The 14,700-nt window shown below is 44.3% G+C and overlaps 1 protein-coding gene across 1 annotated transcript in view; it reads left to right on the top strand.

Moving 5' to 3' along the window:
* Nucleotides 1–10,885, top strand: part of C8B (complement C8 beta chain) — a 39,113-nt gene extending 28,228 nt beyond the window's left edge. The window contains exons 10-12 of the mRNA XM_070403348.1: nt 5,331–5,484; nt 8,081–8,149; nt 10,548–10,885. Coding sequence (XP_070259449.1) covers nt 5,331–5,484; nt 8,081–8,149; nt 10,548–10,699 — 375 coding nt within the window. The 3' untranslated portion in view covers nt 10,700–10,885. The remainder of the gene's footprint in view (nt 1–5,330; nt 5,485–8,080; nt 8,150–10,547) is intronic.
* The last annotated feature ends 3,815 nt before the right edge of the window (nt 10,886–14,700 follow it).

Genomic DNA, 14,700 nt, shown 5'->3' with positions numbered 1-14,700 from the left:
GGCAGGTTTGTTGGAGGTGTTCCTAACCTGAGTTGGAAACATACATTCTGGGCAACCCACTCCCTCATGCAGTTTCTGGCAAGAGAAAACTGCAGATGGCTTCCCATGGTCTCTGAGGAGTTCTTCTCTGCAGAGTCACTGACCAGGTAGCTGGAGCAGTGATTGCTTCTAGGATAGCAGGGCCCTCTACGTAAGCAATTCCTAGACACAGGTGGTGGTCAAGGCTTATACATAGACCTGCATTGAAGATGACGATCATGATACCTGTAGGAGCCAGGTGGGCAGGGCAGAAAACCACAGAGGAACCCGTACACATTGTCTGCTGGCAAACTTGAGATACTCTGTTCAAAGGAGAGTTATAAGAAAGCGATAGACAAATGAAGAGCATTCTGAACACAGCAGATTGACATGACATTCAAGATGCAGGAGGCAAGGATACGTCTGAAATACAGAAAAACAGAAATAAATTTGGAAAGTATTTGCTTTGTGATTATAACAAACATCAAGAAAACGAGGAATTGATGAACTAAAAAATAGAAGCTGAGATGTTTAGACACTAAGCAGACGAAAAGGGAAGTAGCTGAATACAGGGAACCAGGAGCACAGTAGCAGAATTAAAACCTACATTGGAAACTATAAAGAACAGAATTGACACTGCAGGAAATTGAGTCGATGATGTGGAAGGGGCTATAAAAATGTTCTTAGAATGTAGGAGCGAAAGACAACGAGATTAAAACAATGACATGTAAGAAATATGACAGAGAGAGAGCACAGAGTGGAAATCGAAATCTCAGGGACTTATTCCTGAGACAGAGACAAGAGTAAATGTGAAGATTCATTCATCAAACACATAATGAGGGGAATTTCCCTGAGCTGACAGTCCCTCATTGAAAAGTAGGCAAAAGTACCGGGGGGGGGGGGGGGGGGGGGGGGGAGGGGCGGGGAAACTATAGTGAAACACATCCTGGTGATGTTTTTTTATTTTTTGTTTTGTTTTGTTTTAATTACTTTTAGAACAAATATAGCCTACAACTATAAAAGTCACACTAGTCTTAGAATTCTTTGTAACACTAAATACTAGAAGATAATGGAGTGACAACCGTGGTCCGGAAGGAAAAAGCTTGTGGCCCATTGAAATAATCTTTAATGGACAAGAAATCCCAAAGATATGTTGAGATGTTAAAGGAAGTACGTACAGATCTTGCCAGATTTAGCAAGTGAAAATGCAGGATGTCAAATTAAATTTGAATTTCAGACAGGTAAGGAATACTCTTTGAATCTTAGCATCTCCTCAGTATTTCATGGAATATATTTATACTAAAAAGTTATTTGTTGTTTCTCTCAAATTCCATTTTACCTGGGAATTCTTATTTAATGGGCAACCCTAGTCACCAGGCCTATGATCCATGTACATTTCTCTAGTGGTCAGGGTAGCTAGATTGTGGTCTGAGACCCAGGCTGAAAGAAGACACTGTATGGAGCTTGGGCATTGCCTAAGGTAGAAAGAAAAAAAGTATAGTAGCGAATGGTGCTCACAAAGATGTCAGGACAACCTAGGTTACACTGCAGTAAGAACAACCCCCAAATCTCAGTGACATGTTCCGAAGTGTACTGGCCAGGGGCTTTCCTCAATGGCACTCAGGGAGCCAGGCGATGGAGGTTTTATCTTGGCATCTGCTCCCAAGATCACCACAGCAGTGGTGAGGGAACAGGAAAAGTCAGCTCACTTTGCTCCCAAGGTGTCACCAGGGAAGGGACACTCCCTCTGCACACCTTTCACTGCTCGAAACAAGTCACGTTGCAAACCTGTCCTTAAGGATGGCAGAGATTGCAGCCCTGCTGCCTACCCAGAAAGCAAAGAAGCTGACATATTTTCTCAACAGTGATAACCAGCACACCTTTCTAAAGCAGCTTCGTCAAAGATGCTCGCAAAGCACATCGCTCTGACCAAGGGAAGGTTTACAATACAGATAATGCAGTAGCATTGCCTGGTAAGATATGTTGGACTTAGACTGCTGGATAGTACCCTTAGCAATAAATTCTGAATTTCAAATGAGGAAACCATGAATATCTTTAAATGGCAGGTTACACACCAACCAAATAATTTTGCCACAAAGGAAATTCTAAATGTGTCTGCAATTTATAAGACACATCTCAAAGAAATAGGCAACACTTAGAACTCAGATGATGAATAAAGATGCAAAATTTTCAACTTCTCTGGGAACTAAAAGTTAAAGTAACAAAGCAATATTTTTAACCTATCAAATTGATAGTTATTAAAATCTATAACACTTAATGTCCATTGAGAGTGATGAAATTGGCACTTTTATAAAATGAGATGGGACTGTAAATAGGTACAACCCTTTAGGAAAATAATTTAATTGTATATATCCAAACTTTTAAAATGCTTATAGCTTTTGATTCAATAACCCTAAATGCAGAATCAGCTAAATAAATAATTTTAAAAGTTGGTAACGATGCATATATAAAAACATGCCTTGATCTATGTTGTTTGTAATAGCAAAGGAGAAAAGAAAAAAGAAACAACCTAAATATTTAATAACAGGGCAAGTGTTGTATATATTCTAGTTCAAGCATGTCAAACTCTAGGCCCGTGGGCCACATGCCTCATTTATTTGGCCTGTGTTAGCCTTTGAGTTTGACATGCTTGTTCTAGTTCATCCATACCACAGGATTCTATGCAGCCATAAAAAAATATTCTTTTATGCTCATAATATGATGTGAAGTGAAAAAAGTGGAATATAAAACTACACTTTCCTTAAGCCACCTATTTGAGGTAAATATTTTTCCACCTACCTATCCAAAAATATACACTTGCCCCCTGCCCAGTGGGGCTTGACAGGGGACCTCAGGCCGCACCCCCTGCCCGATAGGGTTTGAAGGGGGACCTCAGGCCATGCCCCCACTCAGCAGGGCTTGATGGGGGACCTGAGGCAGGGCTTTATGGGAGTGGGGCTGGCTGGATCTGGGTCTCGCGTGATTTCAAGGTGCACGTGGGTGGACGGGAACTTGACTCTGGGTCCTGCAGTGTGCCCCAGACTCTGACAGGAGGAACATTTTCATATACATTTTACTAATTTTCTTTCATCTTTGACACTTCTGTTATAGAGAAAGGGCAAATAGCAATATTAAAATATTTCCTATAATTAATTCCCTTTTAATGTGCACAAATTTCACCCACCGGGCCACTAGTGGGAATATAGAAGACCACCTACCTGACTCATAAGATTGTTGTAAAGATTCAGATAGATTATGTTTGTCAAGTATTTAGTTCAGCACCTAATAAATGCTGGCTATGGCAATAATTATTATCATTGAAAATGTCAATCAGTAGGGTCCATTGTAGAGAAGTGCATGGCACTGAATAGATAGCACCCATCATCTCTTTGCAGCAATATGATAAATAAAATTTTTATAAGGGCAGGGATGCTATGGACCCAATAATCAAGGTGAGAAATTAGGACTGTGTATTTTGGGGAAGAGATGGGAAGAAAAAGAAGGGAGGAAAGCAGGGAGAGAGGCAGGAAAGAAGAAGAGCAAAGAGGACCAGCAAACCAAAGAACAGGCAGCTGTGTCATATTAACTTGATTTAAAGAGGGAGCTGTGAAGATCTGAGAGTTTCTGCTCAGAACTCCACCAAAGTCTGCAAAATGTGGAGACCACTGGGATAAGGTTAGAAATGGAAATAGATAATAATAATAATAATAATAATCACTTTTATTAATAGTCCTCATGAACTAGTAGGAAAAACAAAGGCTTTGGGTTAGAACCCTGGCAGCTCTTTTATGAGTTATTTGACTTTGTTCAGTTACTCAACCTCCCCTGAAAACAGGACTAATAACTGCTGCCTTATGAGAATGAAGTGGGATCATATTTGTAAACCACCAGCACAGCTTCTAGCACAAAGTATACCTGGAAGATTTATTCCAGTTCTGCCCCTGACTTTCTCCCTCTCCTGGAGCAAATCTCAGTGCTGGGTTCTCCCTGAAAGGGAAAGCTGCCGGTTGGAGCCCATGGTTGGTGTACAGCAAACCCTCCCCCATGCACGGGCCAGCAGGCTGGAAGGTTCTGCAAACAGCCTCTGGATCAATTTATTGACCACAAAACGGTGAGACAATGGGACCACCAAGGGGCCTTGCTCTGCCCACTGGGGCGAAGGTCAGCATCAGACACATTAAGAAATGGAAGCAATTTTCTTCTCACTGGAGGCTTCTATTAGGCATGATTGCCTGCATTTAGACAGACCCTAAACTCTCTAGGGCTGGATTAGGGCAGGATCACAACCAAAATCTGGAGAGGAACCTGGCCCTGGAGCTGAAACTAGAGCCAAGAGACTGAATAGTTTTAACTACCTTTTGGGATGTGGCCTCTGGCTTTTCCTGACCTACAAACACCACCACTTCCATCTGTGGCTTCCAAGTCTCAGACACTGCTGAGCTCTCTGGGCGACCAGCATCCCTCTTTGTGCTTCTACACTTCTGCTATGCACACCCTCTCTTCCATGCCTGTTGCTACTGGCCTGATGGTGAGGTCTTCAATCCCCCTGGAATTGATCCACTTTATCAGCGGTTTTCACTAAGCTCAGGGCTGGATCTTAGAGGCAGAGCTGAGGAGTTTGTAACCCTGATCTTCAATTTATAATCTTCTAACTAGAAGAGAGACAGAGATTTCAACACATAAAAAATATAATGACAAGTGAGCAAAAATAATTTGTATTGAATGAGTAGTAGAGTATTCTGAGCATTTCATGGTGGGAAGGTGTTCTGTGAGCTCTGGAGCTTGGGAAAGGCTTCCCAATAGTGGCTCTGGCATGGTGTGAATGCTTCTGGTAGATTTTGACGAGGGAGTGATGTTAGAACCAGGTTCCCGTAATACTTTCAAAGAGCTCCTTGAAAATCACCTCCTCTCCCCACCAAAGACAGATGGACCACCTGCTCCTCTCTATCCATTAATTTTCCCCTATTACCTGTGCTGTAAGTATCCGTTAGTATGCTTGTCTCTACCTTTGGATTCTGAATTTCTTGTGAGTGGGTATTTTATCTTTTCCTTACTTGTGCTGACTTCCTGGCACTTATTCAGTAAGTATTGGTTGGCCTGAACTTGAATGAGCTTATTTGTGGATAGTAGGTGGAGTGGGACAGAGAGATGATGGGGCATCCATCTACACGCTGGGACATTTATCCAATGCCATACGGATCTACTTTGGGTCTCTGTGCACTGACCCCTTGCCCATTCCTGGGGATCCCTGCTTTATGCTTCTATTTGATGAATGTTTTCCTCTGACATAAAAGGCTTTGCTCGCTTCCCAGGCATCGCCGCTGTATGAGCTGGTGACCTCCACAGACTTCGCCTACTCCAGCACAGTGAAGCAGAACATGAAGAAGGCCCTGGAGGAGTTCCAGAAAGAAGTCAGCTCCTGCCTCTGTGCCCCCTGCAAAGGGAATGGGGTCCCTGTCCTGAAAGGTACCATTTCCGGGGCAGCTGGTGTCCCTGGTGGGAGCCGTCATGTGGAGAGCTGGTTCTGGGGCCAGAACATGTTATCAAAACCTCATACCCTCTAGAGTAGTTCAAGGAGAGTTTCTAGGTCAATCCCTAGCCTCTGCCTCGAGCCCCAGGGTCTGTCATGAAGCTCTTTTCATTATCTCAATGGGAAAAAAGGGGGCCCCCTAAACATTGGAGGCCCTTAAACCTGAGCTTCTTCAACCTAACTCGACATTAGGACTATGGGCATGACTCGGAGACAGTGCAGCCCCGGTTACAAAGTGGGTATCTCAATAAAGTGAGTCTTAATCTTTTTGCTGGTGGGGAGTCTTGCCTTCCCTCTGTAAAAAAAAAAAAAAATGCAACACCTGTGAAGGGCAATAAAGTGAAGGGCAATAAAACAAGGTATGCCTGCACTTGAGACCTTCAGAACTTTTGATGCTTGGGCCCAACCTGGATCTTGATATGAGTATCTCTGGAGAAGGGCCCTTCATCAGGATGGTGACACCCTCCCCACCAGCCTGGGTGTGACCCACAATTTCTGAAGTCCCAACCTCTCCTGGATGCACCTAGGAGACCCCTGCCCTCAGGTGCAGCTGATGGCAAAGCTCACGCCATTTCTCTGAGGCAGCAAATCCCAGCCCAGGCTGCAGGTGAGAATCGCCCAGAGAGCTTTTCGCAAACACAAAGCTGTTGGTCCTGCCCAAAGTAATTAAAGTGAATCCTTGGGATTGGCCTTTAAAAAAGCCTCCCAGATGATTCCACTGCAGAGTCAGTGCTGAGAAGCTGTTCTGTAGCTGAATTCAGTGGTAGACAGGATCGAGGATTTCAATGAGCTGATAGACTAGTGGGTGTTACATTGAACTGCACCAAGTGCTAGTAGAAGTGTCTGTTAGTCTAGCTCCAAGGAGTCAGAATGTAGGCAACTAGGACATGCTGCTCTGGCTGTCAGGATATCTGGCTTCCAGCCACAGGGACATAGTAGGTGACAGTCGCATTAAACTGAAGACAGGAGCAGGCTGAGGCTGTGTGGTCTGTAACAGAAGTGGGGATGGACTCAGGGAATCTCTTCTGGCCAAAAAAGAAGCCCTGGGATGAGCAGAGGAAACGTTTTGTTCATCTCCTGTCCAAGACATGGTGAGAAGATTGGAGGACTGGGGAGGGGTAGCAAGGATGGTCCACTAGGACTTGATTCCTAACTTTGAGGATCACACTTGGGTCCTTGCAGTGGGCAAAACAAACTTGGAAGAGGCTGGAGCCTGGCTTCTTATGCTCCTCTTGTGATGGGCTAGCAAAACTCTGAGGAAGCATCCAGTCCAGCCTGCTGCCAAAACAGGGCACCTAGAGCAGCTGGTTCCAGTAGATTCCAGGCCAGGGAGCCCATTGGAGTTGGCAGAACAAGCCAAGTGAATGGAGCAAGCTCAGCAGAGGGGACCCAGAGAAGACCTGTTCTCATGGAGAAAGATCCCAGCTACCCAGCAGAAATTGAGGAGTGTGTGTCTACCTTGTTGGACAAGATGGATATGAGCACAGCAGACATAAGTGAGAGCCTAAGGCAGGGAAGTTCTACCATTAGGACAAGGACACTGAGTGAGGGTCAGTTCAGCAGGAAGGAAGTCAGCCACCAGCTCAAGATTTTGGTCTAGGGTTGCTGAAATCCCCATTGCCTTATGTGAAATTTGGACCTGGGAACTGGGACCCACCTGAGGTTCTACCCTGGAGGTGAGGGAGAACATGAAGACAGGGCTGGAATGCTCGCAGGGCCTGCTTTATGAAGGACAGTCCTGTGAAGAGATTCAGTGTGACCCAGATGAGAAGACTCCAGGGTGACATGTAACAGATAACACAAGGAATAACTTACAGGGTATTAGACCTGGCCCAAAATAGGATAAGACATCAAAGTGAGTTCCCCATCACTAGAGGTGTACAAGCAGAGGTTAGATAATTAACTTGGGGTGAAAATGACCAGTGGCCTCGCTGACCACAAATGTGGCTTTTGACTCTGAGCAACAAGACTAGGTCAAATATCTACTAACTAGAGGCCCAGTGCACAAAATTTGTGCACGGGGAGGCGGGGGTCCCTCAGCCCGGCCTGCAATGACACAAGTGTTCCAGCCTGGCCAGAGGCCCTCCGCAGCCAGGCATGGAACACTTGCCTCATTGCTGTGGTGACGAAGCAAGCATTCTGCCAGGCCACTCACCCCCCCCCCCCACCCCGGGACTGGGGGACTCTGGTGGGGCTGAGAGGACTGGGTGCGCCATCTTGTGGCTATGGGCACCAACATCTTTGTGATGGAGTGATGGTTAATTTGCATATTACCCTTTTATTAGATAGGGTGAGTAGTATTCCTCAACAACCCCATATAATTCAACTCCATATGATGGCAATAAATATGTTCTTTATGAGCAAAGGATTCTCAAGAAAGGAGTAGGTATTCTTGGCACTGAACCTTCTTATTTCGGATGATTCAACTAAATGTCTCTAACTAGATGGGAAAGCAGTGATGTAGAGAACTGAACTCCAAGGCTCTTTCATCACGTGGTTATAGTTCATGTTCTCTCTGCATTGTCTTTTCAGAATCGCACTGTGACTGCATCTGTCCCAATGGATTCGAAGGCCAAGGCTGTGAGATCACCTCACGGAAAAGTAAGGAGCCTTTGAGAGTTGGTGGGGAAAGGGAACACTAGAGGAAGTCCAGAGAGTAATTTGAAAGAGAAGAGCAAGGTGGGAGTTTCTGGTAGGGAGCTGGATGCTATGAAACTTGAGATCCATCCTGGCTATAGATTATAGATTTCATTACTGTCACAACTGAAAGTGCTTCATGTTATAGGACTGCTAATGGCATTTGCAAGTCTTCTCTTTAGATCATTCTGGAATACTTACCTTTTTTTTTAATTTAGTCAACTCCTATTCAGTTCTCAAATTCCAGTGCAGATGCCCCTTTGTTCTGTAAAACGTGCCCTAACTCCCTTCTCTCCCCAAGTAGAATTAGTTAATTCTTCCTTTGGATTCCTGTAGGACTTCGAACATATATTTACTATAGCTCTTAGCACATTGTACTTAGGGTTCTGTGTGTCTATTTCCCCTGTATATTTGAGTAAGGATGACATGTTTAATTTATCTGTGTCCCCATGTCCCAAGACAGTTGGGGCTCAGTGGTATGTGTTGAAAGAACAAATGAAAGTCTAAACTATCACTAAGATCCCTTCCAGCTCTCAAACTCTTTGGCTGGTTTATTATCTAAGAGTTCTCAACCCCTTACTCCTCCTTCCCTTTATTTTCCTTGCTGCAGCTTTTTGGTGATACCACTATAAAAGGAAATGGCACATTAAGTAGAAACAATAAACATAAATAAACATTTATTAGGCACTTTACCGTGTAGCAGGCACCTTGCTGAGTGCTTGGACTCAGCTGGGTTCAAATTCCATCCCTATCATTTAATAACTGTAGCCTTGACCACCTTCCTTCACCTCTTTGTACCTCAGTCTCCCCATCTGTAAAATGGAGATGATGATACTAACTTTCCAATAGAGTTAGTTGTCTTGAGTTTCTCATCAGACATATAAAGCACTTCTAATGATGCTGAATACATTGTAAGAGACAAATGAATATTGGCTAGTTTGTTTTAGAGCTAAGTAAATAGTGCTACCTGCATTAAATCCTTTTGATTTTTACATGTATTTTACATATTTTGTAGCTTACATAAATTAAATTTGTATTTTACACATATTAAATTTTTTTAATCCTCACAACAACCTCATAAAGTAGATACTACCAATATCCCCATTTTAAAGGTGGAGAAACAGATTTAATAGGCCATGAACTAATGGGCACACAGTTAGTATGTGTAGGAACCCAGATTCAGGTCCCTTGGGTCTGACTACAGTCTTTGACCTTGACTCCTGCCTGCACTATTTCTGTCCCCAGCAACACGTTCAGGATTGTCTTCACTCCCTCTCTTCCCACACCTCAACCAGGCCCCACCCAGGGACCTGCCAGGGAGTGTGCAATCAGACAGCCCCAGTATTTCTGCTGGTTGGCAGAGACCTTGGAAAACTGCTCCCCCAGTCTTCTCATTTTACAAATGGGAGGCCCAGAGATAGGAAGTAGTGTATTCAGAATTATACTGTGAGTGAGAGGCTCAGCCAGACACATGGTGTATCTTGGTGGATATAATTGATCATTTGCCAATCTCATCAACCAGAAAATCCCCAGAGCAAACACAAATGTCAGTGTTATTACTTCAGTTAACACACACAAGCATCACAGTAGATGACATAGCTCCTATTTTACACATTGAGAAATAAAGTATTCAGCATCCTATAGTTGAAAAGCATTCATTCAACAAATATTCACTAAGAGCCTCCTATATGCCAGCTCAAATGCTGGGATTCGGTGGTGAGAGAGCAAATAAATCAGATATAGTTCCTGTCATCATGGACATTCCTCTTTAGAAAGAAAGGCCAACATTATTTAAATTGTCCCAGAGATATATTTAAAGTTTTAATTGTAACAAAATGCTACGAGAGCTTCAAATATGAAAAATTCATAGGGAGTTAGGATGAGGAAAGGTTTCCGTGTAGGAATTAACACTTAAACTGATATCTGAAGGGGAATAAGACTGTCAGTGGTTCTCAACCTTCCTAATGCCGCGACTCTTTAATACAGTTCCTCATGTTGTGACCCAACCATAAAATTATTTTTGTTGCTACTTCATAACTGTAGTTTTGCTACTGTTATGAATCATAATGTAAATATCTGATATGCAGGATGTATTTTCATTGTTCGCGATCCATAGGTTGAGAACCACTGGACTAGATGAATAGAGGAAGGAAGATTGTTCTTGGCAGGGAGAACAGCATGGGCAAAGGTCTTGTGTAGAAGGAAGCATGGTGAGAACAATGGCCTGAAAGGACAGTTGACTGGAGGGGGAATACCAGAAATTCAGTCCCCCAAAGCGTTTGGGTTATATATCCCACCCCACCCATAGGGCACTACAGTGTAACAAGGGCTAATTCATGTTCCTTGACCTTCTTTCTTATAGATGTCCCCACTGATGGACAGTGGAATTGCTGGTCAAACTGGTCTCCATGTTCTGGAGGACATAAAACAAGACAAAGGCAGTGCAACAATCCACCTCCTCAAAACGGGGGCAGCCCCTGCTTGGGCCCTACTTCAGAAACACTTAACTGTTAAGGAAGGGAAAGCTCCCCGCTGATAACATTGCTGTGGGCTGCACACAGCGAAAGTTCTGAGCACGAGGAACTCAGGCAGCCCACCCCACACTAACTGCTCCTCCCTACACTAGCTCCCACGGGGGCCAGCCCAGGGCTGAAGGATGATGCCATGCAGGATGCTTAAAATAAAGATCTGTAAAATGCACATGACTGGAACACACAGTGAGTTAAATAATTGTAGGTTCCTGAGGGGCTTAAGCACCTTGGTAATCCTCACTTCACTCACTTCTACAGGTTTCTTTCACTCACATTTACTGTGTTGGCAGTTAGTCACTTTGAAATCCTACTGTCTGGCAGTGACAGGCACAGAGTGGGTGTCCAATAACAAATCAATGAATAGATATTAAGTTGCTCCTCTCTTGAGTATACTGTCTCCTTCAGTGACAGTGGCAGTTCATACTTATTGAATGATTACTTTGTACCAACCACAGTGCTTAATTCATCAGCGTGTTAATTCATCCCACCCTCATGAAAGGTGGATGCTATAGATGAGCCCTATTAACAGGTGGGGGGGACTGAGTCTTAGAAGAGTTAAGTGACTTATCCAGGGCTACACAGTTAGCAAGTGGCAGAGTTGGGCTGCAAACCTGGGCACTTGGGTTCCAAGGTTTTAAACTCATAATTATGGTGCTCCCTTCCTCTCAGTAAGTTCGTGCATTTGATTAATGAATATTTTATGAAAACATGGGAGACAGTGCTGTGTGTGTGTGTGTGTGTGTGCACGTGAGCTATTTACAAATCTCCCAGGCTTCCTAGAGGCATGGATTCTGGTTCCTCAGTGACCTTGGATGCTGAACACAGGAAGGGTGTGGTTGTGGATGTTGGAAGCACGAGTTCTGGGGAAGAGCTGAATTGTTGTGACATAAGTGGGTACTCAGAGAAGATCCTGAGTTAGAGCTAAGAGCCAGGGAAACAGATTGCTGCATGAGAGACAGTTTAAAAAAAAAAAGAATGGAAAAAATTAGAGGAGAGGTTGTGTTGGCTGGAAGAAGAAACATGTCAAGGAGAAGTCCAAGTTGATGGTGTGGGGCAGTGTGCCACTAAACCTTCCCCACCTCTGTACATTCCACTTTGCTCACTCAAGCTTCTGTGCAAACCCCATTTGGGGGAAGGAGGTATTTGAAGAGAATAAGAATCAGTTGATCTTCAGGTTACTAAAAACCAAAATATTTTTACTATTTAGATTGAGGCAAGTGCTCATGTAATCTTTATTGCCCTCATTTGTTCTATGATATTAAAATATCCCATAATATTTTCTTTGCTCCTAGGAACTTTCTGACTGATTCTAGAACTTTACGTGAATTTTGAGATCAAATTGGTAGGAAAAAATAAGTTAGTGGAAGGTGAATTGGTTTTTTGTTGGTTGGTTGGGTTGGTTTTTGCCACATCATCTGCTTTGAGCTTGCCATTGGGGCTCAGTGCTGGGGCCTAAGGACCTTCACATGTCCATGACACCAGCCAGCTCTGGAGCTGAACAACCCCCAGAGGGAGCCAATACTTTACTGCTCAGGGGTTGTTACAGCAAATGAGGCGGTGGTCTGCCTTCCTGCATCCCCGTGCCCTCTGCAATTGAGCTGATGGCTCTGGGCCTTTTTTATCTTAATATTATTTCTTTGCTGTCTGCTGTTATTTCAACAGGCTAATCCAATAAGGTTTTATCTCTTTCATTAGACCGAGGCCGTATAATTTTCTTGAGTTATAATCTATCTTCTTTTAAGATTCCCTAGGGAGAGGGGAGAGCAGTTCTGTGTTTGGTTGATGGGAGGCTCCCAGGAAGCCCACATCAGCACGTAGAAGCAGGTGCTGCCAAATTAAATCCTGCATCTCAATCACAGCCACCGCTTCTAATGGGAGATCTGAGTTGATTATGGAGATGACAGCCCAGGTTCGCATTGATTGCATTTAGCAGAAATTGTTTATCCTATTAAATATGGTCTTGAAGGAGAGACAATTGGATTGCGGAGCACCGGCGAATACCCGGGTGACGCCCAGGCGCTGCTAAACTGTGTAATGATTATATTCTTATTTGTGGGCTGAACTTCCCCTTGTGGCTCTTTCTGCAAACAAATGCATTTAGGAGGAGGCTCGAACATAATGTAAGAATTAAACAAAATAAATACAAACTGGGCTTGTGGAAAATCTTGGCAACAACTGTAGTTTGCACCAGTGTAACCGTGTCGGAGCTGCAAGTCCCCGTGGGGCACAGTGTAGGCAGTGGGTTGGCAGCAGGCCTGGGAGCTGAGCACAGCACAAGATACCTGGGCATAGGAGAGCTTTGCATCCGAAAGCATGAATTTCTGCAATGCTGTGAGCTCTGCCGTGTGCTCGATGGGGGTGAACAGGGAGGTGCTCTGAATCTATGCTTCCTTCCTGTGTGACCTTGGGCTAATCATATAACTGCCATGGGAATAATAATTATTATAATTATTACGATAATAATAGCTGCCAATTATAGGGTGCTTTTCAGTTTATGGAGTCTTTTAGCCTACATTATCTCATTTAATCTTTCTCTGAATTTGATGGGGTAGATATCAATGCAATTATCAGGTGACAGGTAGAGAAAGTTTCAAAAGGAACCTGATCCTTACAATGAATGCACTAACGATGGAAATCAAGGTGGGGTAGTGGTGGGATGTGCGGGGAGGCCGGGAGAAAGAGACCTGCCAGCGGAGAATCCAGAGGAAAATGCTATCTTTGTTGTGAAGGGGACTCTGGCCTCTCCCAGGGACTTATAAAAAACACAGGGCGAGTGTGCACCTGGAGCAGAAAGCCCTTAGGGCCCCAGCCAGGTCTCCCTGAGATTTCCAGGATTAGCATCTTGGTGGGGAAATGTTTTATTTTGCAGATTGAAAATGTCTGAATGACAGCATGAATACCTGTCAGTGTTTCCAGGCTTTGCAGACATTGTACTGTAATTTACTCATTTATCATCTCTCACTCCTCCTCAAATATAATGTCTTTGGAGGCAGGCATAGTGTCTGCCTGCTTCACTCATGTGTCCCCAGCACCCAGTACAATGCCTGGGACACTCAGGCAACAATGAGTAACTGCTGCATGAATGAATGAACTAATGGAAAAGGGGGTGAGTGGAGTCAAGGGCAGGTCCTTCCCAGGACAGTGAGAAACTTTAGTGCATTGGTGGCATGTGGTGGCGGCATCATGAAGTTTGGGGTATAGGTGCCTGATACAGGGGCAACCCACACAGCAGTGGCCAGGGGAGGTGCCTTCAGCCAGCATCACAGGCAGCATTGCAAACAGAGTCAAGTAGGAGAGGCCGAAAGCTGATGTCAGGTAGGGGATGATCACACTTGTTCAGGGTGTTGGTGACCCCCACTGGGGACCACCAGGAAGCTTCCGGGAAACTTTACAGAGGAGAGCAGAAACATTGGCAATCATGGCACTGGAGTGACCCGGGAAGCACACTTACAGTCTGGTGCAGAAACCAAGGCTTAACAGGGTTAAGAGGCCTGCCCTGAGTGTGGCAAAGGCAGGAAATGAACAAAGACTCACTTAAGAAGACTGTTTTCCAGTATTCTGCCTCTCATCGCAGTAAACCCAGAACACCCACCCAAAACCTAGCAGCTACACTTGGGAATGGAGCACTTGGATCTATGAGATTCCCTGTTTACTGAATGTGAAGTCAAAGTTGTCTTTCTCCCTGAGTTGTCTTTAAAATATATATATATATATAATTGATTTCAGAGAGGAAGGGAAAGGGAGAGATAGAAACATCAATGATGAGAGAGAATCACTAATCGGCTGCCTCCTGTATGCTCCAAACTGGGGATGGAGCCTGCAACCTAGGCATGTGCCCTGACTGCGAATTGAACCATTCCCTCCTGGTTCATAGGTAGACACTCAACCACAGCCACGCCGGCCAGGTCCTGAGTTGTCATTCTTTTTTTAAAAAATATATATTTTATTGATTCTTTACAGAGAGGAGGGGAGAGGGATAGAGAG

The sequence above is a fragment of the Myotis yumanensis genome, unplaced genomic scaffold, assembly GCF_028538775.1.
Source record: "Myotis yumanensis isolate MYYU_CA2020_CCGP unplaced genomic scaffold, mMyoYum1.0.hap1 SCAF_2, whole genome shotgun sequence".
NCBI lineage: Eukaryota > Metazoa > Chordata > Mammalia > Chiroptera > Vespertilionidae > Myotis > Myotis yumanensis.
Note: the sequence above shows the minus strand (reverse complement) of the source record. Positions and strands in the feature narration are given on the sequence as shown.